General features: G+C 47.6%; 1 protein-coding gene across 4 annotated transcripts in view; it reads right to left on the bottom strand.

Annotated features, from left to right (window-relative positions):
* The window catches only part of LOC106598964 (pleckstrin homology domain-containing family G member 4B), a 68,635-nt gene that overhangs the window by 13,861 nt on the left and 28,274 nt on the right, over positions 1-26,500 (bottom strand). For all 4 annotated transcript variants that reach the window (XM_082975862.1, XM_082975860.1, XM_082975861.1 and 1 more), the window contains exons 13-16: positions 25,132-25,956; positions 23,970-24,219; positions 9,740-9,829; positions 9,166-9,390 (exon numbers count right to left, since the gene is read on the bottom strand). In XM_082975862.1, coding sequence (XP_082831988.1) covers positions 9,166-9,390; positions 9,740-9,829; positions 23,970-24,219; positions 25,132-25,956 — 1,390 coding nt within the window. The remainder of the gene's footprint in view (positions 1-9,165; positions 9,391-9,739; positions 9,830-23,969; positions 24,220-25,131; positions 25,957-26,500) is intronic.

A 26,500-nucleotide genomic window follows, 5' to 3' on the forward strand; every position in this document is an offset into this window, starting at 1 on the left:
TTCTACTGCTCTACTGTTCTACAGCTCTACGCTCTACAGCTCTACAGCTCTACAGCTCTACAGCTCTACTGTTCTACTGTTCTACAGCTCTACTGCTCTACTGCTCTACAGCTCTACAGCTCTACTGTTCTACAGCTCTACAGCTTTACTGTTCTACTGTTCTACTGCTCTACAGCTCTACAGCTCTACTGTTCTACAGCTCTACAGCTCTACTGTTCTACTGCTCTACTGTTCTACAGCTCTACTGCTCTACTGTTATACTGTTATACTGCTCTACTGCTCTACAGCTCTACAGCTCTACAGTTCTACAGCTCTACTGCTCTACTGCTCTACAGCTCTACAGCTCTACAGCTCTACTGCTCTACTGCTCTACAGCTCTACTGCTCTACTGTTCTACTGTCTACTGCTCTACTGCTCTACTGCTCTACTGCTCTACAGCTCTACTGTTCTACTGCTCTACAGCTCTACTGTTCTACTGCTCTACAGCTCTACTGTTCTACTGTTCTACAGTTCTACAGCTCTACTGCTCTACTGTTCTACTGTTCTACTGCTCTACTGTTCTACAGCTCTACTTGTCTACTGATCTACTGTTCTACTGTTCTACTGCTCTACTGTTCTACTGCTCTACTGCTCTACAGCTCTACTGTTCTACTGTTCTACTGTTCTACAGCTCTACAGCTCTACTGCTCTACTGTTCTACAGCTCTACTGTTCTACTGTTCTACAGTTCTACAGCTCTACTGCTCTACTGTTCTACTGCTCTACAGCTCTACAGCTCTACTGTTCTACTGTTCTACAGCTATGCTGCTCTACTGTTCTAGAGCTCTACTGCTCTACAGCTCTACTGTTCTACTGTTCTACAGCTCTACAGCTCTACAGCTCTACTGCTCTACTGTTCTACAGCTCTACAGCTCTACAGCTCTACTGTTCTACTGTTCTACTGTTCTACAGCTCTACTGTTCTACTGCTCTACTGTTCTACTGCTCTACAGCTCTACAGCTCTACTGTTCTACTGTTCTACAGCTCTACTGTTCTACAGCTCTACAGCTCTACTGTTCTACTGCTCTACTGTTCTACTGTTCTACAGCTCTACTGTTCTACAACTCTACTGTTCTACTGTTCTACTGTTCTACAGCTCTACTGCTCTACAGCTCTACAGCTCTACTGCTCTACTGTTCTACTGCTCTACTGTTCTACTGTTCTACTGCTCTACAGCTCTACTGCTCTACTGTTCTACTGTTCGACAGCTCTACTGCTCTACCTTTTCTACTGTTCTACTGTTCTACAGCTCTACTGTTCTACTGTTCTACTGCTCTACTGCTCTACTGTTCTACTGCTCTACTGCTCTACTGTTCTACTGTTCTACTGCTCTACTGCTCTACTGTTCTACACCTCTACTGCTCTACTGCTCTACAGCTCTACAGCTCTACTGTTCTACAGCTCTACTGTTCTACTGTTCTACTGCTCTACTGCTCTACTGTTCTACACCTCTACTGCTCTACTGCTCTACAGCTCTACAGCTCTACTGTTCTACTGTTCTACAGCTCTACTGTTCTACTGTTCTACTGCTCTACTGCTCTACTGTTCTACACCTCTACTGCTCTACTGCTCTACAGCTCTACAGCTCTACTGTTCTACTGTTCTACTGTTCTACAGCTCTACTGCTCTACAGCTCTACAGCTCTACTGCTCTACTGTTCTACTGCTCTACTGTTCTACTGTTCTACTGCTCTACAGCTCTACTGCTCTACTGTTCTACTGTTCGACAGCTCTACTGCTCTACTGTTCTACTGTTCTACTGTTCTACTGCTCTACTGTTCTACTGTTCTACTGCTCTACAGCTCTACTGCTCTACTGTTCTACTGTTCGACAGCTCTACTGTTCTACTGTTCTACTGTTCGACAGATCTACTGCTCTACCTTTTCTACTGTTCTACTGTTCTACAGCTCTACTGTTCTACTGTTCTACTGCTCTACTGCTCTACTGTTCTACTGCTCTACTGCTCTACTGTTCTACTGTTCTACTGCTCTACTGCTCTACTGTTCTACACCTCTACTGCTCTACTGCTCTACAGCTCTACAGCTCTACTGTTCTACAGCTCTACTGTTCTACTGTTCTACTGCTCTACTGCTCTACTGTTCTACACCTCTACTGCTCTACTGCTCTACAGCTCTACAGCTCTACTGTTCTACTGTTCTACAGCTCTACTGTTCTACTGTTCTACTGCTCTACTGCTCTACTGTTCTACACCTCTACTGCTCTACTGCTCTACAGCTCTACAGCTCTACTGTTCTACTGTTCTACTGTTCTACAGCTCTACTGTTCTACTGTTCTACTGCTCTACTGCTCTACTGTTCTACTGTTCTACTGCTCTACTGTTCTACTGTTCTACTGCTCTACTGCTCTACTGTTCTACACCTCTACTGCTCTACCGCTCTACAGCTCTACAGCTCTACTGTTCTACTTTGCTACTGCTCTACAGTTCTACTGCTCAACAGCTCTACAGCTCTCCTGTTCTACTGCTCTACTGTTCTACTGTTCTACAGCTCTACTGTTCTACAGCTCTACTGTTCTACTGTTCTACAGCTCTACTGTTCTACAGCTCTACTGTTCTACTGTTCTACAGCTCTGCTGTTCTACTGCTTTACTGCTCTACTGTTCTACAGCTCTACAGCTCTACTGTTCTACTGCTCTACTGCTCTACTGTTCTACTGCTCTACAGCTCTACTGTTCTACCTTCTCTATTGTTCTACTGCTCTACTGTTCTACTGTTCTACTGCTCTACAGCTCTACTGTTCTACTGTTCTACAGCTCTACTGCTCTACTGCTCTACAGCTCTACTGCTCTACCGTTCTACTGCTCTACTGTTCTACTGTTCTACTGCTCTACAGCTCTACAGCTCTACTGTTCTACAGCTCTACTGCTCTACTGTTCTACCTTTTCTACTGTTCTACAGCTCTACTGTTCTACTGTTCTACTGCTCTACTGCTCTACTGTTCTACAGCTCTACAGCTCTACTGCTCTACTGTTCTGCTGTTATACTGCTCTACTGCTCTACAGCTCTACAGCTCTACTGTTCTACAGCTCTACAGCTCTACTGTTCTACTGCTCTACTGCTCTACAGCTCTACTGCTCTACAGCTCTACAGCTCTACTGCTCTACTGTTCTACTGTTCTACTGTTCTACTGCTATACAGTTCTACAGCTCTACTGCTCTACTGCTCTAAAGCTCTACAGCTCTACTGATCTACTGTTCTACTGTTCTACTGCTCTACTGCTCTACTGTTCTACTGTTCTACAGCTCTACTGTTCTACAGCTCTACTGTTCTACTGTTCTACAGCTCTACTGTTCTACAGCTCTACTGTTCTACTGTTCTACAGCTCTGCTGTTCTACTGCTTTACTGCTCTACTGTTCTACAGCTCTACAGCTCTACTGTTCTACTGCTCTACTGTTCTACTGCTCTACAGCTCTACTGTTCTACCTTCTCTATTGTTCTACTGCTCTACTGCTCTACTGTTCTACTGTTCTACAGCTCTACTGCTCTACTGTTCTACCTTTTCTACTGTTCTACAGCTCTACTGTTCTACTGTTCTACTGCTCTACTGCTCTACTGTTCTACAGCTCTACAGCTCTACTGCTCTACTGTTCTGCTGTTCTACTGCTCTACAGCTCTACAGCTCTACTGTTCTACAGCTCTACAGCTCTACTGTTCTACTGTTCTACTGTTCTACTGCTCTACAGCTCTACTGCTCTACAGCTCTACAGCTCTACTGCTCTACTGTTCTACTGTTCTACTGTTCTACTGCTATACAGTTCTACAGCTCTACTGCTCTACTGCTCTACTGTTCTACAGCTCTACTGTTCTACTGCTCTACAGCTCTACAGCTCTACTGTTCTACTGTTCTACAGTTCTACAGCTCTACTGCTCTACTGTTCTACTGTTCTACTGCTCTACAGCTCTACTTGTCTACTGCTCTACTGCTCTACAGCTCTACTGCTCTACTGTTCTACTGCTCTACTGTTCTACAGCTCTACAGCTCTACTGTTCTTCTGTTCTACAGCTCTACAGCTCTACTGCTCTACTGTTCTACCTTTTCTACTGTTCTACAGCTCTACTGTTCTACTGTTCTACTGCTCTACTGCTCTACTGTTCTACAGCTCTACTGCTCTACTGTTCTGCTGTTATACTGCTCTACTGCTCTACAGCTCTACAGCTCTACTGTTCTACAGCTCTACAGCTCTACTGTTCTACTGTTCTACTGCTCTACTGCTCTACAGCTCTACAGCTCTACTGCTCTACTGTTCTACTGCTCTACAGTTCTACAGCTCTACTGCTCTACAGCTCTACAGCTCTACTGCTCTACTGTTCTACTGTTCTACTGCTCTACTGTTCTACTGCTCTACTGTTCTACTGCTCTACTGCTCTACTGTTCTACTGTTCTACTGCTCTACAGCTCTACTGTTCTACTGCTCTACAGCTCTACAGCTCTACTGTTCTACTGTTCTACAGTTCTACAGTTCTACAGCTCTACTGCTCTACTGTTCTACTGTTCTACTGCTCTACTGTTCTACAGCTCTACTTGTCTACTGCTCTACTGTTCTACTGTTCTACTGCTCTACTGTTCTACTGCTCTACTGCTCTAATGCTCTACAGCTCTACTGTTCTACCTTCTCTACTGTTCTACTGTTCTACAGCTCTACTGTTCTACCTTCTCTACTGTTATACTGTTCTACAGCTCTACTGTTCTACTGTTCTACTGTTCTACAGCTCTACAGCTCTACTGTTCTACAGCTCTACTGTTCTACTGTTCTACAGTTCTACAGCTCTACTGCTCTACTGTTCTACTGCTCTACAGCTCTACAGCTCTACTGTTCTACTGTTCTACAGCTATGCTGCTCTACTGTTCTAGAGCTCTACTGCTCTACAGCTCTACTGTTCTACTGTTCTACAGCTCTACAGCTCTACTGCTCTACTGTTCTACAGCTCTACAGCTCTACAGCTCTACTGTTCTACTGTTCTACAGCTCTACTGCTCTACTGCTCTACAGTTCTACTGCTCTACAGCTCTACAGCTCTACTGTTCTACTGTTCTACAGCTCTACTGTTCTACTGCTCTACAGCTCTACTGTTCTACTGCTCTACTGTTCTACTGTTCTACAGCTCTACTGCTCTACTGTTCTACCTTTTCTACTGTTCTACTGTTCTACAGTTCTACTATTCTACTGTTCTACTGTTCTACTGCTCTACTGTTCTACTGTTCTACTGCTCTACTGCGCTACTGCTCTACAGCTCTACTGCTCTACTGCTCTACAGCTCTACAGCTCTACTGTTCTACTGCTCTACTGCTCTACTGTTCTACTTTTCTACTGCTCTACAGCTCTACTGCTCAACAGCTCTACAGCTCTCCTGTTCTACTGCTCTACTGTTCTACTGTTCTACAGCTCTAGTGTTCTATAGCTCTACAGCTCTACTGTTCTACAGCTCTACTGTTCTACTGTTCTACAGCTCTGCTGTTCTACTGCTCTACTGCTCTACTGTTCTACAGCTCTACAGCTCTACTGTTCTACTGCTCTACTGTTCTACTGCTCTACTGTTCTACTGCTCTACTGTTCTACTGTTCTACTGCTCTACTGTTCTACTGTTCAACTGTTCTACAGCTCTAATGTTCTACCTTCTCTATTGTTCTACTGCTCTACTGTTCTACTGTTCTACAGCTCTACAGCTCTACTGTTCTACTGTTCTACAGCTCTACAGCTCTACTGCTCTACAGCTCTACTGCTCTACTGTTCTACTGCTCTACTGTTCTACTGTTCTACTGCTGTACAGCTCTACTGTTCTACTGTTCTACTGTTCTACAGCTCTACTGCTCTACTGCTCTACTGTTCTACAGCTCTACAGCTCTACAGCTCTACTGTTCTACCTTCTCTACTGTTCTACTGTTCTACTGTTCTACAGCTCTACTGCTCTACTGTTCTACAGCTCTACAGCTCTACTGCTCTACCTTTTCTACTGTTCTACAGCTCTACTGTTCCTCTGTTCTACTGTTCTACTGCTCTACTGTTCTACTGCTCTACTGCTCTACTGTTCTACTGTTCTACTGCTCTACTGTTCTACTGCTCTACTGCTCTACAGCTCTACTGTTCTACTGCTCTACTGCTCTACTGTTCTACAGCTCTACTGTTCTACTGTTCTACAGCTCAGCTGTTCTTCTGCTCTGCTGTTCTCCTGCTCTACTGTTCTACAGCTCTACTGCTCTACTGTTCTACTGCTCTACTGTTCTACTGCTCTACTGTTCTACTGCTCTACTGTTCTACAGCTCTACTGCTCTACTGCTCTACAGCTCTACTGCTCTACAGCTCTACTGTTCTACTGCTCTACTGTTCTACTGCTCTACAGCTCTACTGTTCTACAGCTCTACTGCTCTACAGTTCTACTGTTCTACTGCTCTACTGTTCTACAGCTCTACTGCTCTACTGCTCTACTGTTCTACTTCTCTACTGCTCTACAGCTCTACTGTTCTACTGCTCTACTGTTCTACTGTTCTACAGCTCTACTGCTCTACTGTTCTACAGCTCTACTGTTCTACTGTTCTACTGTTCTACTGCTCTACTGTTCTACTGTTCTACTGTTCTACAGCTCTACTGTTCTACTGTTCTACAGCTCTACTGTTCTACTGTTCTACAGCTCTACCTTCTCTACTGTTCTACTGTTCTACAGCTCTACTGTTCTACTGTTCTACTGTTCTACAGCTCTACTGCTCTACTGCTCTACTGTTCTACAGCTCTACAGCTCTACAGCTCTACTGTTCTACCTTCTCTACTGTTCTACTGTTCTACTGTTCTACAGCTCTACTGCTCTACTGTTCTACAGCTCTACAGCTCTACTGCTCTACTGTTCTACAGCTCTACAGCTCTACAGCTCTACTGCTCTACAGCTCTACAGCTCTACAGCTCTACTGCTCTACTGCTCTACAGCTCTACAGCTCTACAGCTCTACTGCTCTACAGCTCTACAGCTCTACAGCTCTACAGCTCTACAGCTCTACTGCTCTACAGCTCTACAGCTCTACTGTTCTACTGCTCTACTGTTCTACTGCTCTACTGTTCTACTGCTCTACTGCTCTACTGTTCTACTGTTCAACTGTTCTACAGCTCTAATGTTCTACCTTCTCTATTGTTCTACTGCTCTACTGTTCTACTGTTCTACTGTTCTACAGCTCTACAGCTCTACTGTTCTACTGTTCTACAGCTCTACAGCTCTACTGCTCTACAGCTCTACTGCTCTACTGTTCTACTGCTCTACTGTTCTACTGTTCTACTGCTCTACAGCTCTACTGTTCTACTGTTCTACTGTTCTACAGCTCTACTGCTCTACTGCTCTACTGTTCTACAGCTCTACAGCTCTACAGCTCTACTGTTCTACCTTCTCTACTGTTCTACTGTTCTACAGCTCTACTGCTCTACTGTTCTACAGCTCTACAGCTCTACTGCTCTACCTTTTCTACTGTTCTACAGCTCTACTGTTCTACTGTTCTACTGTTCTACTGCTCTACTGTTCTACTGCTCTACTGCTCTACTGTTCTACTGTTCTACTGCTCTACTGCTCTACTGTTCTACTGCTCTACTGCTCTACAGCTCTACTGTTCTACTGCTCTACTGCTCTACTGTTCTACAGCTCTACTGTTCTACTGTTCTACAGCTCAGCTGTTCTTCTGCTCTGCTGTTCTCCTGCTCTACTGTTCTACAGCTCTACTGCTCTACTGTTCTACTGCTCTACTGTTCTACTGCTCTACTGTTCTACTGTTCTACTGTTCTACTGCTCTACTGTTCTACAGCTCTACTGCTCTACTGCTCTACAGCTCTACTGCTCTACAGCTCTACTGTTCTACTGCTCTACTGTTCTACTGCTCTACAGCTCTACTGTTCTACAGCTCTACAGTTCTACTGTTCTACTGCTCTACTGTTCTACAGCTCTACTGCTCTACTGCTCTACTGTTCTACTTCTCTACTGCTCTACAGCTCTACTGTTCTACTGCTCTACTGTTCTACTGTTCTACAGCTCTACTGCTCTACTGTTCTACAGCTCTACTGTTCTACTGTTCTACTGTTCTACTGCTCTACTGTTCTACTGTTCTACTGTTCTACAGCTCTACTGTTCTACTGTTCTACAGCTCTACTGTTCTACTGTTCTACAGCTCTACCTTCTCTACTGTTCTACTGTTCTACAGCTCTACTGTTCTACTGTTCTACTGTTCTACAGCTCTACTGCTCTACTGCTCTACTGTTCTACAGCTCTACAGCTCTACAGCTCTACTGTTCTACCTTCTCTACTGTTCTACTGTTCTACTGTTCTACAGCTCTACTGCTCTACTGTTCTACAGCTCTACAGCTCTACTGCTCTACTGTTCTACAGCTCTACAGCTCTACTGCTCTACAGCTCTACAGCTCTACAGCTCTACTGCTCTACTGTTCTACAGCTCTACAGCTCTACAGCTCTACAGCTCTACGCCTACGCTCTACAGCTCTACAGCTCTACTGCTCTACAGCTCTACAGCTCTACTGCTCTACTGCTCTACAGCTCTACTGCTCTACTGCTCTACTGCTCTACAGCTCTACTGCTCTACTGCTCTACAGCTCTACAGCTCTACAGCTCTACTGCTCTACAGCTCTACAGCTCTACAGCTCTACTGTTCTACTGCTCTACAGCTCTACAGCTCTACTGCTCTACTGCTCTACAGCTCTACGCTCTACTGCTCTACAGCTCTACTGCTCTACTGCTCTACAGCTCTACTGTTCTACGCTCTACAGCTCTACAGCTCTACTGTTCTACTGCTCTACAGCTCTACAGCTCTACTGTTCTACGCTCTACAGCTCTACTGCTCTACTGCTCTACAGCTCTACAGCTCTACTGCTCTACTGCTCTACAGCTCTACAGCTCTACAGCTCTACTGTTCTACTGCTCTACAGCTCTACAGCTCTACTGCTCTACTGCTCTACTGCTCTACAGCTCTACAGCTCTACAGCTCTACTGCTCTACAGCTCTACAGCTCTACAGCTCTACTGTTCTACTGCTCTACAGCTCTACAGCTCTACTGCTCTACAGCTCTACTGCTCTACAGCTCTACAGCTCTACTGCTCTACTGCTCTACTGCTCTCCCCCCGACTTACATCACATCCTCGGATGGCGTCCATGGCCAGCAAGTCGTTGCCATGGCGCAGCTGGAACTTAACCATCTCCTCTGCGGTGCGGAGGTCAGAGAGCTCCTGTTCCTGGGACTGACCACACTCCTTGATCAGGTCCTTCAGTAGCAGGGCGTACTTAGACATCCTCTGGATGGGCTTCAGCAGGTAGGACGCCAGGTCCATCTTATCACCCAGCTCCAACTGCTTGTTCTGGGGAGACAGACGCACACATAGAGGAGGATGAGAGGGGATGTAGGACTCTGTATGCAGACCTACAATAGCTTTTCTAAATGGGAATTCTGATGTCAATTCAACTCTTCCATTCTACATAGGAAGACGTCCAGTAGCTATGTAACGTTTGACAATGGGAATTCTAATGTTACTGAATGTAGAACTAGCAGATGTATACTAGTAGCACCCTATATGACGTTAGGCTCACACAACCTTACAATTAGCCTGTTGCTGTGAAGTAGTTTGGTTCATATTGGTTAAAGGTCAGGGCTGGTGTTAGTACAGCTGATCCTAGAACGTTAGTAACCAGAGCCGTTTCCAGACGCACCTTAAAGAATCCATTCCCGTGGCTGGTGAGTAGAGCGTCAGACTGCGGCTTGTTCTTGCTGTAGAGAGCGTACATTCCAAACTGATCCTCCTGCACACAGGAATAACAAGTTACCACTCTGACTACAGTCAAACTGATCCTCCTGCACACAGGAATAACAAGTTACCACTCTGACTACAGTCAAACTGATCCTCCTGCACACAGGAATAACAAGTTACCACTCTGACTACAGTCAAACTGATCCTCTTGCACACAGGAATAACAAGTTACCACTCTGACTACAGTCAAAGGTACACACACAGGTTGTGTTCCAAATGGCACCCTATTCCCTATATAGTGCACAACTTTTGAATAGGGCCCATAGAGAATAGGGTGCATTATTTAGGGAATAGGGTGCCATTTGGGACGCGGGACCGGTGTTCTGTGCTAGGCCTAAACACGGAGACTCATTTAGCTCATGAGGCCTGGATTCCATCAACCAACCATTAGGATTCCATCAACCAACCATTAGGATTCCATCAACCAACCATTAGAATACCATCAACCAACCATTAGAATACCATCAACCAACCATTAGAATACCATCAACCAACCATTAGAATACCATCAACCAACCATTAGAATACCATCAACCAACCATTAGGATTCCATCAACCAACCATTAGGATTCCATCAACCAACCATTAGAATACCATCAACCAACCATTAGAATACCATCAACCAACCATTAGGATACCATCAACCAACCATTAGGATTCCATCAACCAACCATTAGAATACCATCAACCAACCATTAGAATACCATCAACCAACCATTAGGATTCCATCAACCAACCATTAGGATTCCATCAACCAACCATTAGAATACCATCAACCAACCATTAGAATACCATCAACCAACCATTAGGATACCATCAACCAACCATTAGGATTCCATCAACCAACCATTAGGATTCCATCAACCAACCATTCGAATACCATCAACCAACCATTAGAATACCATCAACCAACCATTAGAATACCATCAACCAACCATTAGGATTCCATCAACCAACCATTAGAATACCATCAACCAACCATTAGAATACCATCAACCAACCATTAGGATACCATCAACCAACCATTAGAATACCATCAACCAACCATTAGAATACCATCAACCAACCATTAGGATTCCATCAACCAACCATTAGAATACCATCAACCAACCATTAGAATACCATCAACCAACCATTAGGATTCCATCAACCAACCATTAGAATACCATCAACCAACCATTAGAATACCATCAACCAACCATTAGGATTCCATCAACCAACCATTAGGATTCCATCAACCAACCATTAGGATTCCATCAACCAACCATTAGAATACCATCAACCAACCATTAGGATACCATCAACCATCCATTAGAATACCATCAACCAACCATTAGAATACCATCAACCAACCATTAGAATACCATCAACCAACCATTAGGATACCATCAACCAACCATTAGGATTCCATCAACCAACCAACCATTAGAATACCATCAACCAACCATTAGAATACCATCAACCAACCATTAGAATACCATCAACCAACCATTAGGATTCCATCAACCAACCATTAGAATACCATCAACCAACCATTAGAATACCATCAACCAACCATTAGGATACCATCAACCAACCATTAGAATATCATCAACCAACCATTAGGATTCCATCAACCAACCATTAGTATTCCATCAATCAACCATTAGGATTCCATCAACCAACCATTAGGATTCCATCAACCAACCATTATAATACCATCAACCAACCATTAGAATACCATCAACCAACCATTAGGATTCCATCAACCAACCATTAGGATACCATCAACCAACCATTAGAATACCATCAACCAACCATTAGGATTCCATCAACCAACCATTAGGATTCCATCAACCAACCATTAGAATACCATCAACCAACCATTAGAATACCATCAACCAACCATTATGATTCCATCAACCAACCATTAGGATACCATCAACCAACCATTAGAATACCATCAACCAATTATTAGAATACCATCAACCAACCATTAGGATACCATCAACCAACCATTAGGATTCCATCAACCAACCATTAGGATTCCATCAACCAACCATTAGGATTCCATCAACCAACCATTAGGATTCCATCAACCAACCATTAGGATTCCATCAACCAACCATTAGATTACCATCAACCAACCATTAGAATACCATCAACCAACCATTAGAATACCATCAACCAACCATTAGGATTCCATTTGATTTCAACTAAAACCTCTACATATATTAGTTTATAGTTGAGTTAGTTTGGTACCCACCAATAGTAACATGTTTAAAAGAACATTTCTTATTTTAAAGTAACTGTCCAATAAAAATCATATTCTCTCAACTCATACCCAGGTCATGTCGTTGACTCAACTCATACCCAGGTCATGTCGTTAACTCGTCTTATACTTGTAGTTGTGAACAAGAGAAAAAGCATTCGGTAAAAGCCTGCCTCAAAGGTCAAAGGTCACCTCAAAGGTCAAATATTAAAAAGGGTGTTTGTGTTTTCTTAAGAAGGTTAGTGAACGACAGACAGTCCAATATGTAGATCACTCTGCTAGAACTAGGTCACTGGGTTTTAGTGTGTCAGTTCCCAGCCCCAGGGTGTGCGCTCTCTCTCTCTCTCTCTGTCTTTATCTTTATCTTTATCTCTCTCTCTCTCTCTCTCCTCTCTCTCTCTCTCTCTCTCTCTCTCTCGCTCTCGCTCTCTCTCTTTATCTTTCCATACCACTGACTTCCCTACAGGACCTGGACCAGAGATCTGATGAAAGGCCTCATTGACTGAAACATCACAATCGTTCAATCTTTTCAACCTAATATTTAATCAAATTATACGTTTTTTTATATATGGAGAGAGTTGCACCTTACATTCATTTGCAGTAGTTTGGGACACATTGTTGGTGACTTCTTTAACGTACTTGTTTAATTCTCTCATAATAAAGGATATGGAATGTATCTGGTCTGACTGAGCTGATTGAGGGACATGTATATCAACCAGCCTGTCAGAGAGAGAGGTCATTGGGTCTCTCTGGTGTATTGTCTTGTATTGTGTTTCCAGCAGTGTGCTTGTTTCTAGCCTGAGGCTACAGGCTAAACTCTGTCCGTCTAGGACAGGGATGGGCAACTTTGATGGGGGTGGGGACCACAACATATCTGATCATCATGAGGGGACACAGTTGCTCACAGTTTGCCATGGGGTGTCGAGAAATGTTGCTGTTTTAAAGCTAGTTTGCTACAATTCTACACATTTTGCAATGGGGTGTCGAGAAATGTTGCTGTTTTAAAGCTAGTTTGCTGCAATTCTACACATTTTGCCATGGGGTGTCGAGAAATGTTGCTGTTTTAGCAAGTAAGTACATTTCAACAGAACGATTTGATTAGTGTAATGTTAGCTAGCTACATAGTTGTCTTTGTATCAAAGATAAAGGTAAACGCAGCCACTGCTAGCTAGCCAACGCTACCAGCTAGCAGTACTGTATCATTTTTTGTCAATAAGATTTTTGCAACGTAAGCTTAACTTTCTGAGCTTTCGAGTTGTGTAGTCCACTTGTGTAGCTAGCAGGACTGACTTTGTGTTAGCTAGCCAACTTTTAATTACTTCTGCGTTATGAAAGGAACTAGACACGGACACGAATGATCCATTGGTAGTTTGTTGTAACCAAGTATTGGTGCTAACCGTGTGTTATTGGATGCTAGCATGCTAGTTAGCTATAGGATACGGTGCACTGGGTGGGTTTCACGGAAGAATACTGTACCAAGTTATCTAGCTGAATAAACTAAGTTTGAGCCTATTCCTGGAAACATTGAACCACTGTAGCTTACATCAATTATAATTTCTAAAGTGGAAGTTGGAAAAGTTATATTTGAGTGTTTCATTGAATGGTTAGTGAGGGAGGCCCTGCTCTCTCGCTTCCCCAGTTGTTTAGTTAATTTTCATTCCAATCTCCTTTGCATTAGCGTAGCCTCTCCTGTAGCCTGTCAACTATGTGTCTGTCTATCCCTGTTCTCTCCTCTCTGCACAGGCCACACAAACGCTTCACACCGCCACTCTAACCTGGTGGTCCCAGCGCGCACGACCCACGTGGAGTTCCAGGTCTCCGGCAGCCTCTGGAACTGCCGGTCTGCGGCCAACAAGGCAGAGTTCATCTCAGCCTATGCTACCCTCCAGTCCCTCGACTTCTTGGCACTGACGGAAACATGGATTACCACAGAAAACACTGCTACTCCTACTGCTCTCTCCTCGTCTGACCACGTGTTCTCGCATACCCCGAGAGCATCTGGTCAGCGGGGTGGTGGCACTGGAATCCTCATCTCTCCCAAGTGGACATTCTCTCTTTCTCCCCTGACCCATCTGTCTATCTCCTCCTTTGAATTCCATGCTGTCACAGTCACTAGCCCATTCAAGCTTAACATCCTTATCATTTATCGCCCTCCAGGTTCCCTTGGAGAGTTCATCAATGAGCTTGACGCCTTGATAAGTTCCTTTCCTGAGGATGGCTCACCCCTCACAATTCTGGGTGACTTTAACCTCCCTACGTCTACCTTTGACTCATTTCTCTCTGCCTCCTTCTTTCCACTCCACTCCTCTCCTCTTACCTCACCCTCTCACCGTCCCCCCCTACTCACAAGGCAGGCAATACGCTTGACCTCATCTTTACTAGATGCTGTTCTTCTACTAATCTCACTGCAACTCCCCTCCAAGTCTCCGACCACTACATTGTATCCTTTTCCCTCTCGCTCTCCTCCAATCACTACTCACTCTGCCCCTACTCAGATGGTATTGCGCCGTCGCAACCTTCGCTCTCTCTCTCCTGCTACTCTCTCCTCTTCCATCCTATCATCTCTTCCCTCTGCTCAATCCTTCTCCAACCAATCTCCTGATTCTGCCTCCTCAACCCTCCTCTCCTCCCTTTCTGCATCCCTTGACTCTCTATGTCCCCTATCCTCCCGGCCGGCTCGGTCCTCCCCTCCTGCTCCGTGGCTTGACGACTCACTGCGAGCTCACAGAACAGGGCTCCGGGTAGCCGAGCGGAAATGGAGGAAAACTAGCCTCCCTGCGGACCTGGCATCTTTTCACTCCCTCCTCTCTACATTTTCTTCCTCTGTTTCTGCTGCTAAAGCCACTTTCTATCACTCTAAATTCCAAGCATCTGCCTCTAACCCTAGGAAGCTCTTTGCCACCTTCTCCCCCCTCCTGAATCCTCCCCCCCTCCTCCCTCTCTGCGGATGACTTCGTCAACCATTTTGAAAAGAAGGTTGACGACATCCGATCCTCATTTGTTAAGTCAAACGACACCGCTGGTCCTGCTCACATTGCCCTACCCTGTGCTTTGACCTCTTTCTCCCCTCTCTCTCCAGATGAAATCTTGCGACTTCTGACGGCCAGCCGCCCAACAACCTGCCCGCTTGACCCTATCCCCTCCTCTCTTCTCCAGACCATTTCCGGAGACCTTCTCCCTTACCTCACCTCGCTCATCAACTCATCCTTGACCGCTGGCTACATCCCTTCCGTCTTCAAGAGAGCGAGAGTTGCACCCCTTCTCAAAAAACCTACACTCGATCCCTCCGATGTCAACAACTACAGACCAGTATCCCTTCTTTCTTTTCTCTCCAAAACTCTTGAGCGTGCCGTCCTTGGCCAGCTCTCTTGCTATCTCTCTCAGAATCACCTTCTTCATCCAAATCAGTCAGGTTTCAAGACTGGTCATTCAACTGAGACTGCTCTTCTCTGTGTCACGGAGGCTCTCCACACTGCTAAAGCTAACTCTCTCTCCTCTGCTCTCATCCTTCTAGACCTATCTGCTGCCTTTGATACTGTGAACCATCAGATCCTCCTGTCCACCCTCTCCGAGTTGGGCATCTACGGCGCGGCTCACTCTTGGATTGCGTCCTACCTGACAGGTCGCTCCTACCAGGTGGCGTGGCGAGAATCCGTCTCCGCACCACGTGCTCTCACCACTGGTGTCCCCCAGGGCTCAGTTCTAGGCCCTCTCCTATTCTCGCTATACACCAAGTCACTTGGCTCTGTCATATCCTCACATGGTCTCTCCTATCATTGCTACGCAGACGACACATAATTAATCTTCTCCTTTCCCCCTTCTGATAACCAGGTGGCGAATCGCATCTATGTCTGGCAGACATATCAGTGTGGATGACGGATCACCACCTCAAGCTGAACCTCGGCAAGACGCAGCTGCTCTTCCTCCCGGGGAAGGACTGCCCATTCCATGATCTCGCCATCACAGTTGACAACTCCATTCTGTCCTCCTCCCAGAGTGCTAAGAGCTTTGGCGTGACCCTGGACAATACCCTGTAGTTCTCCGCTAACATCAAGGCGGTGACCCAATCGTGTAGGTTCATGCTCTACAACATTCGCAGAGTACGACACTGCCTTACACAGGAAGCGGCGCAGGTCCTAATCCAGGCACTTGTCATCTCCCGTCTGGATTACTGCAACTCGCTGTTGGCGGGGCTCCCTGCCTGTGCCATTAAACCCCTACAACTCATCCAGAACGCCGCAGCCCGCCTGGTGTTCAACCTTCCCAAGTTCTCTCACGTCACCCCGCTCCTCCGCACACTCCACTGGCTTCCAGTTGAAGCTCGCATCTGCTACAAGACCATGGTGCTTGCCTACGGAGCTGTGAGGGGAACGGCACCTCCATACCTTCAGGCTCTGATCAGTCCCTACACCCAAAGAAGGGCACTGCGTTCATCCACCTCTGGCCTGCTCGCCTCCCTACCTCTGCGGAAGCACAGTTCCCGCTCAGCCCAGGCAAAACTGTTCGCTGCTCTGGCACCCCAATGGTGGAACAAGCTCCCTCACGACGCCAGGGCAGCGGAGTCAATCACCACCTTCCGGAGACACCTGAAACCCCACCTCTTTAAGGAATACCTGGGATAGGATAAAGTAATCCTTCTAACCCTCCCCCCACCTACCCTCCCCCCCATTTTTTTTTTATATAGATGTACTATTGTAAAGTGGTTGTTCCACTGGATATCATAAGGTGAATGCACCAATTTGTAAGTCGCTCTGGATAAGAGCGTCTGCTAAATGACGTAAATGTAAATGTAGTTTGCTGCAATTCTACACATTTTGCCATGGGGTGTCGAGAAATGTTGCTGTTTTAAAGCTAGTTTGCTGCAATTCTACACATTTTGCAGTTTTTAATATGATATCTGAGTGAGACTGACTAACAAAAATCAATGGGGCTCTAATTCGACATTGATTACTACACGTTTAGATAGCTGGCCATTAGACTAATTTACCAATCTAAAACCTGTTAGCTGACCTGGCTATTTGAGTGACTGTCAGTGACTGACATATCAAGAGAAAAACCGATGATCCACAGCCACATTGTATTATTACATTCTGAGGGGAAATTGATCCGAGGGCCCGTGGGCCGCCAGTTGCCCATCCCTGGTCTAGGAGGAACTGGGACTGCATCCCGAATGACACCCATTCCTTTTCGAGTGGACTACCAGGGCATATACGGCTCTGGTCAAAAGTAGTGCACTATATAGGTAATAGGGTGTCATTTGGAAGTCTCGCTCTGTCTGGGTCCCAGTCCCCTGCAGCTTCCCAAATTCATCTCCATCTAAACAAAGTTCAAGTCAAATCAAAGTTTATTGATCGCCATACATAGATTTGCAGATGTTATTGCAGGTGCAACGAAATGCTTGTGTTTTCTAGCTCCAACAGTGCCCAGCAGTACAAAACGTTACCCTCATGTTGATGTTTGTGACCCTGGTAACAAACAAAAAAAGTAGTGCACTATATAGAGAATAGGGTGCCATTTGTGACTCATCTTAAGACTCAAGTGTCTGAGGAAGCAGCTGCTGATGGACAGAGGAGAGTGTCTGCCTGCCTGTCTGTCTGCCTGTCAGTCTGCCTCTCTCTCTGCCTGTCTGTCTACCTTTTGGTCTGTCTGCCTGTCTGTCAACATGACTCACGTGTCTGAGGAAGCAGCTGCTGATGGACAGGGGAGAGTGTCTGCCTGCCTGTCTGTCTGCGTGTCTGTCTACCTTTTTGTCTGTCTGCCTGTCTGTCAACATGACTCACGTGTCTGAGGAAACAGCTGCTGATGGACAGGGGAGAGTGTCTGCCTGCCTGTCTGTCTGCGTGTCTGTCTACCTTTTTGTCTGTCTGCCTGTCTGTCAACATGACTCACGTGTCTGAGGAAACAGCTGCTGATGGACAGGGGAGAGTGTCTGCCTGCCTGTCTGTCTGCCTGTCTGTCAACATGACTCACGTGTCTGAGGAAACAGCTGCTGATGGACAGGGGAGAGTGTCTGCCTGCCTGTCTGTCTGCCTGTCTGTCAACATGACTCACGTGTCTGAGGAAACAGCTGCTGATGGACAGGGGAGAGTGTCTGTCTGCGTGTCTGTCAACATGACTCACGTGTCTGAGGAAACAGCTGCTGATGGACAGGGGAGAGTGTCTGCGTGTCTGTCAACATGACTCACGTGTCTGAGGAAACAGCTGCTGATGGACAGGGGAGAGTGTCTGCCTGCCTGTCTGTCTGCCTGTCTGTCAACATGACTCACGTGTCTGAGGAAACAGCTGCTGATGGACAGGGGAGAGTGTCTGTCTGCGTGTCTGTCAACATGACTCACGTGTCTGAGGAAACAGCTGCTGATGGACAGGGGAGAGTGTCTGCGTGTCTGTCAACATGACTCACGTGTCTGAGGAAACAGCTGCTGATGGACAGGGGAGAGTGTCTGCGTGTCTGTCAACATGACTCACGTGTCTGAGGAAACAGCTGCTGATGGACAGGGGAGAGTGTCTGTCTGCCTGTCTGTCAACATGACTCACGTGTCTGAGGAAACAGCTGCTGATGGACAGGGGAGAGTGTCTGTCTGCCTGTCTGTCAACATGACTCACGTGTCTGAGGAAACAGCTGCTGATGGACAGGGGAGAGTGTCTGTCTGCCTGTCTGTCAACATGACTCACGTGTCTGAGGAAACAGCTGCTGATGGACAGGGGAGAGTGTCTGTCTGCCTGTCTGTCAACATGACTCACGTGTCTGAGGAAACAGCTGCTGATGGACAGGGGAGAGTGTCTGCCTGCCTGTCTGTCAACATGACTCACGTGTCTGAGGAAACAGCTGCTGATGGACAGGGGAGAGTGTCTGTCTGCCTGTCTGTCAACATGACTCACGTGTCTGAGGAAACAGCTGCTGATGGACAGGGGAGAGTGTCTGCCTGTCTGTCAACATGACTCACGTGTCTGAGGAAACAGCTGCTGATGGACAGGGGAGAGTGTCTGCCTGCCTGTCTGTCAACATGACTCACGTGTCTGAGGAAACAGCTGCTGATGGACAGGGGAGAGTGTCTGTCTGTCTGTCAACATGACTCACGTGTCTGAGGAAACAGCTGCTGATGGACAGGGGAGAGTGTCTGCCTGCCTGTCTGTCAACATGACTCACGTGTCTGAGGAAACAGCTGCTGATGGACAGGGGAGAGTGTCTGCCTGTCTGTCAACATGACTCACGTGTCTGAGGAAACAGCTGCTGATGGACAGGGGAGAGTGTCTGTCTGCCTGTCTGTCAACATGACTCACGTGTCTGAGGAAACAGCTGCTGATGGACAGGGGAGAGTGTCTGCCTGTCTGTCAACATGACTCACGTGTCTGAGGAAACAGCTGCTGATGGACAGGGGAGAGTGTCTGCCTGTCTGTCAACATGACTCACGTGTCTGAGGAAACAGCTGCTGATGGACAGGGGAGAGTGTCTGCTTGCCTGTCTGTCAACATGACTCACGTGTCTGAGGAAACAGCTGCTGATGGACAGGGGAGAGTGTCTGCCTGTCTGTCAACATGACTCACGTGTCTGAGGAAACAGCTGCTGATGGACAGGGGAGAGTGTCTGCCTGTCTGTCAACATGACTCACGTGTCTGAGGAAACAGTTGCTGATGGACAGGGGAGAGTGTCTGCCTGTCTGTCAACATGACTCACGTGTCTGAGGAAACAGCTGCTGATGGACAGGGGAGAGTGTCTGCCTGTCTGTCAACATGACTCACGTGTCTGAGGAAACAGCTGCTGATGGACAGGGGAGAGTGTCTGCCTGTCTGTCAACATGACTCACGTGTCTGAGGAAACAGCTGCTGATGGACAGGGGAGAGTGTCTGCCTGCCTGTCTGTCAACATGACTCACGTGTCTGAGGAAACAGCTGCTGATGGACAGGGGAGAGTGTCTGCCTGCCTGTCTGTCAACATGACTCACGTGTCTGAGGAAACAGCTGCTGATGGACAGGGGAGAGTGTCTGCCTGCCTGTCTGTCAACATGACTCACGTGTCTGAGGAAACAGCTGCTGATGGACAGGGGAGAGTGTCTGCCTGTCTGTCAACATGACTCTCGTGTCTGAGGAAACAGCTGCTGATGGACAGGGGAGAGTGTCTGCCTGCCTGTCTGTCAACATGACTCACGTGTCTGAGGAAACAGCTGCTGATGGACAGGGGAGAGTGTCTGCCTGCCTGTCAACATGACTCACGTGTCTGAGGAAACAGCTGCTGATGGACAGGGGAGAGTGTCTGCCTGTCTGTCAACATGACTCACGTGTCTGAGGAAACAGCTGCTGATGGACAGGGGAGAGTGTCTGCCTGTCTGTCAACATGACTCACGTGTCTGAGGAAACAGCTGCTGATGGACAGGGGAGAGTGTCTGTCTGCCTGTCTGTCAACATGACTCACGTGTCTGAGGAAACAGCTGCTGATGGACAGGGGAGAGTGTCTGTCTGCCTGTCTGTCAACATGACTCACGTGTCTGAGGAAACAGCTGCTGATGGACAGGGGAGAGTGTCTGTCTGCCTGTCTGTCAACATGACTCACGTGTCTGAGGAAACAGCTGCTGATGGACAGGGGAGAGTGTCTGTCTGCCTGTCTGTCAACATGACTCACGTGTCTGAGGAAACAGCTGCTGATGGACAGGGGAGAGTGTCTGCCTGTCTGTCAACATGACTCACGTGTCTGAGGAAACAGCTGCTGATGGACAGGGGAGAGTGTCTGCCTGTCTGTCAACATGACTCACGTGTCTGAGGAAACAGCTGCTGATGGACAGGGGAGAGTGTCTGCCTGCCTGTCTGTCAACATGACTCACGTGTCTGAGGAAACAGCTGCTGATGGACAGGGGAGAGTGTCTGCCTGCCTGTCTGTCAACATGACTCACGTGTCTGAGGAAACAGCTGCTGATGGACAGGGGAGAGTGTCTGCCTGTCTGTCAACATGACTCACGTGTCTGAGGAAACAGCTGCTGATGGACAGGGGGGAGTGTCTGTCTGCCTGTCTGTCAACATGACTCACGTGTCTGAGGAAACAGCTGCTGATGGACAGGGGAGAGTGTCTGTCTGCCTGTCTGTCAACATGACTCACGTGTCTGAGGAAACAGCTGCTGATGGACAGGGGAGAGTGTCTGTCTGCCTGTCTGTCAACATGACTCACGTGTCTGAGGAAACAGCTGCTGATGGACAGGGGAGAGTGTCTGTCTGCCTGTCTGTCAACATGACTCACGTGTCTGAGGAAACAGCTGCTGATGGACAGGGGAGAGTGTCTGTCTGCCTGTCTGTCAACATGACTCACGTGTCTGAGGAAACAGCTGCTGATGGACAGGGGAGAGTGTCTGCCTGCCTGTCTGTCAACATGACTCACGTGTCTGAGGAAACAGCTGCTGATGGACAGGGGAGAGTGTCTGCCTGCCTGTCTGTCAACATGACTCACGTGTCTGAGGAAACAGCTGCTGATGGACAGGGGAGAGTGTCTGCCTGTCTGTCAACATGACTCACGTGTCTGAGGAAACAGCTGCTGATGGACAGGGGAGAGTGTCTGCCTGTCTGTCAACATGACTCACGTGTCTGAGGAAACAGCTGCTGATGGACAGGGGAGAGTGTCTGCCTGTCTGTCAACATGACTCACGTGTCTGAGGAAACAGCTGCTGATGGACAGGGGAGAGTGTCTGCCTGTCTGTCAACATGACTCACGTGTCTGAGGAAACAGCTGCTGATGGACAGGGGAGAGTGTCTGCCTGTCTGTCAACATGACTCACGTGTCTGAGGAAACAGCTGCTGATGGACAGGGGAGAGTGTCTGCCTGTCTGTCAACATGACTCACGTGTCTGAGGAAACAGCTGCTGATGGACAGGGGAGAGTGTCTGCCTGTCTGTCAACATGACTCACGTGTCTGAGGAAACAGCTGCTGATGGACAGGGGAGAGTGTCTGTCTGTCTGTCAACATGACTCACGTGTCTGAGGAAACAGCTGCTGATGGACAGGGGAGAGTGTCTGCCTGTCTGTCAACATGACTCACGTGTCTGAGGAAACAGCTGCTGATGGACAGGGGAGAGTGTCTGCCTGTCTGTCAACATGACTCACGTGTCTGAGGAAACAGCTGCTGATGGACAGGGGAGAGTGTCTGCCTGTCTGTCAACATGACTCACGTGTCTGAGGAAACAGCTGCTGATGGACAGGGGAGAGTGTCTGTCTGCCTGTCTGTCAACATGACTCACGTGTCTGAGGAAACAGCTACTGATGGACAGGGGAGAGTGTCTGCCTGTCTGTCAACATGACTCACGTGTCTGAGGAAACAGCTGCTGATGGACAGGGGAGAGTGTCTGTCTGTCTGTCAACATGACTCACGTGTCTGAGGAAACAGCTGCTGATGGACAGGGGAGAGTGTCTGCCTGTCTGTCAACATGACTCACGTGTCTGAGGAAACAGCTGCTGATGGACAGGGGAGAGTGTCTGTCTGTCTGTCAACATGACTCACGTGTCTGAGGAAACAGCTGCTGATGGACAGGGGAGAGTGTCTGCCTGCCTGTCTGTCAACATGACTCACGTGTCTGAGGAAACAGCTGCTGATGGACAGGGGAGAGTGTCTGCCTGTCTGTCAACATGACTCACGTGTCTGAGGAAACAGCTGCTGATGGACAGGGGAGAGTGTCTGCCTGTCTGTCAACATGACTCACGTGTCTGAGGAAACAGCTGCTGATGGACAGGGGAGAGTGTCTGCCTGTCTGTCAACATGACTCACGTGTCTGAGGAAACAGCTGCTGATGGACAGGGGAGAGTGTCTGCCTGCCTGTCTGTCAACATGACTCACGTGTCTGAGGAAACAGCTGCTGATGGACAGGGGAGAGTGTCTGCCTGTCTGTCAACATGACTCACGTGTCTGAGGAAACAGCTGCTGATGGACAGGGGAGAGTGTCTGCCTGTCTGTCAACATGACTCACGTGTCTGAGGAAACAGCTGCTGATGGACAGGGGAGAGTGTCTGCCTGTCTGTCAACATGACTCACGTGTCTGAGGAAACAGCTGCTGATGGACAGGGGAGAGTGTCTGCCTGCCTGTCTGTCAACATGACTCACGTGTCTGAGAAAACAGCTGCTGATGGACAGGGGAGAGTGTCTGCCTGTCTGTCAACATGACTCACGTGTCTGAGGAAACAGCTGCTGATGGACAGGGGAGAGTGTCTGCCTGTCTGTCAACATGACTCACGTGTCTGAGGAAACAGCTGCTGATGGACAGGGGAGAGTGTCTGCCTGTCTGTCAACATGACTCACGTGTCTGAGGAAACAGCTGCTGATGGACAGGGGAGAGTGTCTGCCTGTCTGTCAACATGACTCACGTGTCTGAGGAAACAGCTGCTGATGGACAGGGGAGAGTGTCTGTCTGCCTGTCTGTCAACATGACTCACGTGTCTGAGGAAACAGCTGCTGATGGACAGGGGAGAGTGTCTGCCTGTCTGTCAACATGACTCACGTGTCTGAGGAAACAGCTGCTGATGGACAGGGGAGAGTGTCTGCCTGCCTGTCAACATGACTCACGTGTCTGAGGAAACAGCTGCTGATGGACAGGGGAGAGTGTCTGCCTGTCTGTCAACATGACTCACGTGTCTGAGGAAACAGCTGCTGATGGACAGGGGAGAGTGTCTGCCTGCCTGTCTGTCTGCGTGTCTGTCTACCTTTTTGTCTGTCTGCCTGTCTGTCAACATGACTCACGTGTCTGAGGAAACAGCTGCTGATGGACAGGGGAGAGTGTCTGCCTGTCTGTCAACATGACTCACGTGTCTGAGGAAACAGCTGCTGATGGACAGGGGAGAGTGTCTGCCTGCCTGTCTGTCTGCGTGTCTGTCTACCTTTTTGTCGGTCTGCCTGTCTGTCAACATGACTCACGTGTCTGAGGAAACAGCTGCTGATGGACAGGGGAGAGTGGGCCGAGGCCTCCAGCTCTTTCAGGAAGTACTGGCAGTGGAAGTTACACAGTTTCTCCATGTTGCCAAAGATAATGCTGCGCTTCCCCCAGAGGTCCTGAGGCAGGTCCAGACGCTCCATCTCTGGGAAGTAGTGCTCGATGACGTAGCTGAGGGAACGCACATACTCCCTCTCCGTGGAGATCATCTCAGCCATGATGTGCTGCACTTTACTGTTGAGGAGGGAAGAGACAGAGATCCTATCATTTACTGTTGAGGAGGGAAGAGACAGAGATCCTATCATTTACTGTTGAGGAGGGAAGAGACAGAGATCCTATCATTTACTGTTGAGGAGGGAAGAGACAGAGATCCTATCATTTACTGTTGAGGAGGGAAGAGACAGAGATCCTATCATTTACTGTTGAGGAGGGAAGAGACAGAGATCCTATCATTTACTGTTGAGGAGGGAAGAGACAGAGATCCTATCATTTACTGTTGAGGAGGGAAGAGACAGAGATCCTATCATTTACTGTTGAGGAGGGAAGAGACAGAGATCCTATCATTTACTGTTGAGGAGGGAAGAGACAGAGATCCTATCATTTACTGTTGAGGAGGGAAGAGACAGAGATCCTATCATTTACTGTTGAGGAGGGAAGAGACAGAGATCCTGTCATTCAATGAATTCAAGTTTTTCTGACCAAAATGGCAGATTTTTCATTCATGTTGCTTGGATGCCATGGCCACTCTAGTGTTCTATTTAATTATGTGGTAAGAGATATGGAGCCATGAAGCCATATGGGTCCTGGTCTAAAGTAGTGCACTATATAGGAAATAGGGTGCCATTTGGGACACAGACAGTATTATTTTGTTAATTTAGCTGACAGTGTGTCCTGTAGCATTGCGGGTAGGGCCAGTAACTGAAAGGTTGCTGGGTTGAATCCCCGAGCTGACAAGGTAAAAAATCAGTCGTTCTGCCCCTGAACAAGGCAGTTAACCCAGTGTTCCCCGAAGACGTGGATGTTGATTAAGGCAGCCCTCCACACCTCTCTGATTCAGAGGGGTTGGGTTAAATGTAGAAGACACATTTCAGTTGAAGGCATTTAGTTGTACATCTGACTAGGTCTCCCTCTTTCCCTTTCCCTCACCTGCTATGCTTCTTTCCATCTCCCTCTGGGTGTCTGGTGGGGGAGGACATGCTGCGGCTGCGTCCCAGCGCCGGGCTCACCACGTCAGGCCTCTGCAGCTTCTTCTCCACCGACACGTTGTTGGCCACCTCCAGCCCCTTGATGTACACCCCCGTGTAACCATGCAGGTGGCTGGTGTCAACGTGGCCACCGCCACCGTCCTGCGCTGCCGGCAGCTCATAGCTCAGCGTCTTCTTCATGATCTTCTTGAGCGGCTGTTTGCGGTGCTGGTGGTGCTGGTGGTGATGGTGGAGATGGTGGAGTGGCGTCCCAGACGACGAATAGACAGGCTCCGAGTGGCAGGAGGCGGCCCCCAGGGAGTCGATGGTGCAGTCGCTGTCCGTGTCGTCGAACAGAGAGGGGCTCTGCCGCAGCTTGAGGAGGAGGGGGTCTCCCTCTGGGGCGGGGGGGAAGGGGAAGAGGGAGGAGGAGGTGAAGGAGCAGGAGGAGGGGCTCTTGTTGTTGTTGGAGGAGAAGTGCCCTGTGGAGTGAGGCTTGGTTTCTTCCTCCAGAGACGACACTATGATCCTTGACCCCAGAGTGGGCAACTCAGGTAAAACAAGATCCCCTGCCGCAGCCCCATGCTGCTCCGTGTGAGTGCAGCCCCCCTGTCTGTCTGCAGTCTCTGACGGGTCTTTGGTTAGATTTCTGGCTGCAGAGTCAGAGGCTGCAGAGTCAGAGGCTGCAGTAGCTGCTGCTGTGGCCTGGACCAGGGTTTCCTCCAGCTGGTTCTTGGTCTGTTGACACTTGGTCCACAGGACGTTCCACTGATGGGTCTGCCGGGGGCTGGCCAGAGGGACAGAGACAAGGTCAGTGGAAAAAAACGGCTGTAGTGTGAAGTTGCCCCAAGACACTCATCTGGGGTAAGTTTTTCATTTCCCCCACTAATGGTGAAGGTTAGGATTGAGGGAGGTGAAGCTGATCCTAGATCTGTACTTAGGGGAAACTGCACCCCAAAGTGAAAAAAGCCCCCTAAATGATTTATTTATTATTTGAAATAAAAACAACTAACAAACAAATAATACTTAGTAGCAAAAATAATATGGCAACTACAGTCTAATAATAATAACTATGACATAATAATAATAATATTAACTATGACATAATAATAATAATAATATGGCAACTACAGTCTAATAATAATAACTATGACATAATAATAATAATAATAATAACTATGACATAATAATAATAATAATATGGCAACTACAGTCTAATAATAATAACTATGACATAATAATACTAATAATAACTATGACATAATAATAATAATAATATGGCAACTACAGTCTAATAATATTAACTATGACATAATAATACTAATAATAAC

The sequence above is a fragment of the Salmo salar genome, chromosome 05, assembly GCF_965601325.2.
Source record: "Salmo salar chromosome 05, fSalSal1, whole genome shotgun sequence".
In the NCBI taxonomy this organism is placed as follows: Eukaryota; Metazoa; Chordata; class Actinopteri; order Salmoniformes; family Salmonidae; genus Salmo; species Salmo salar.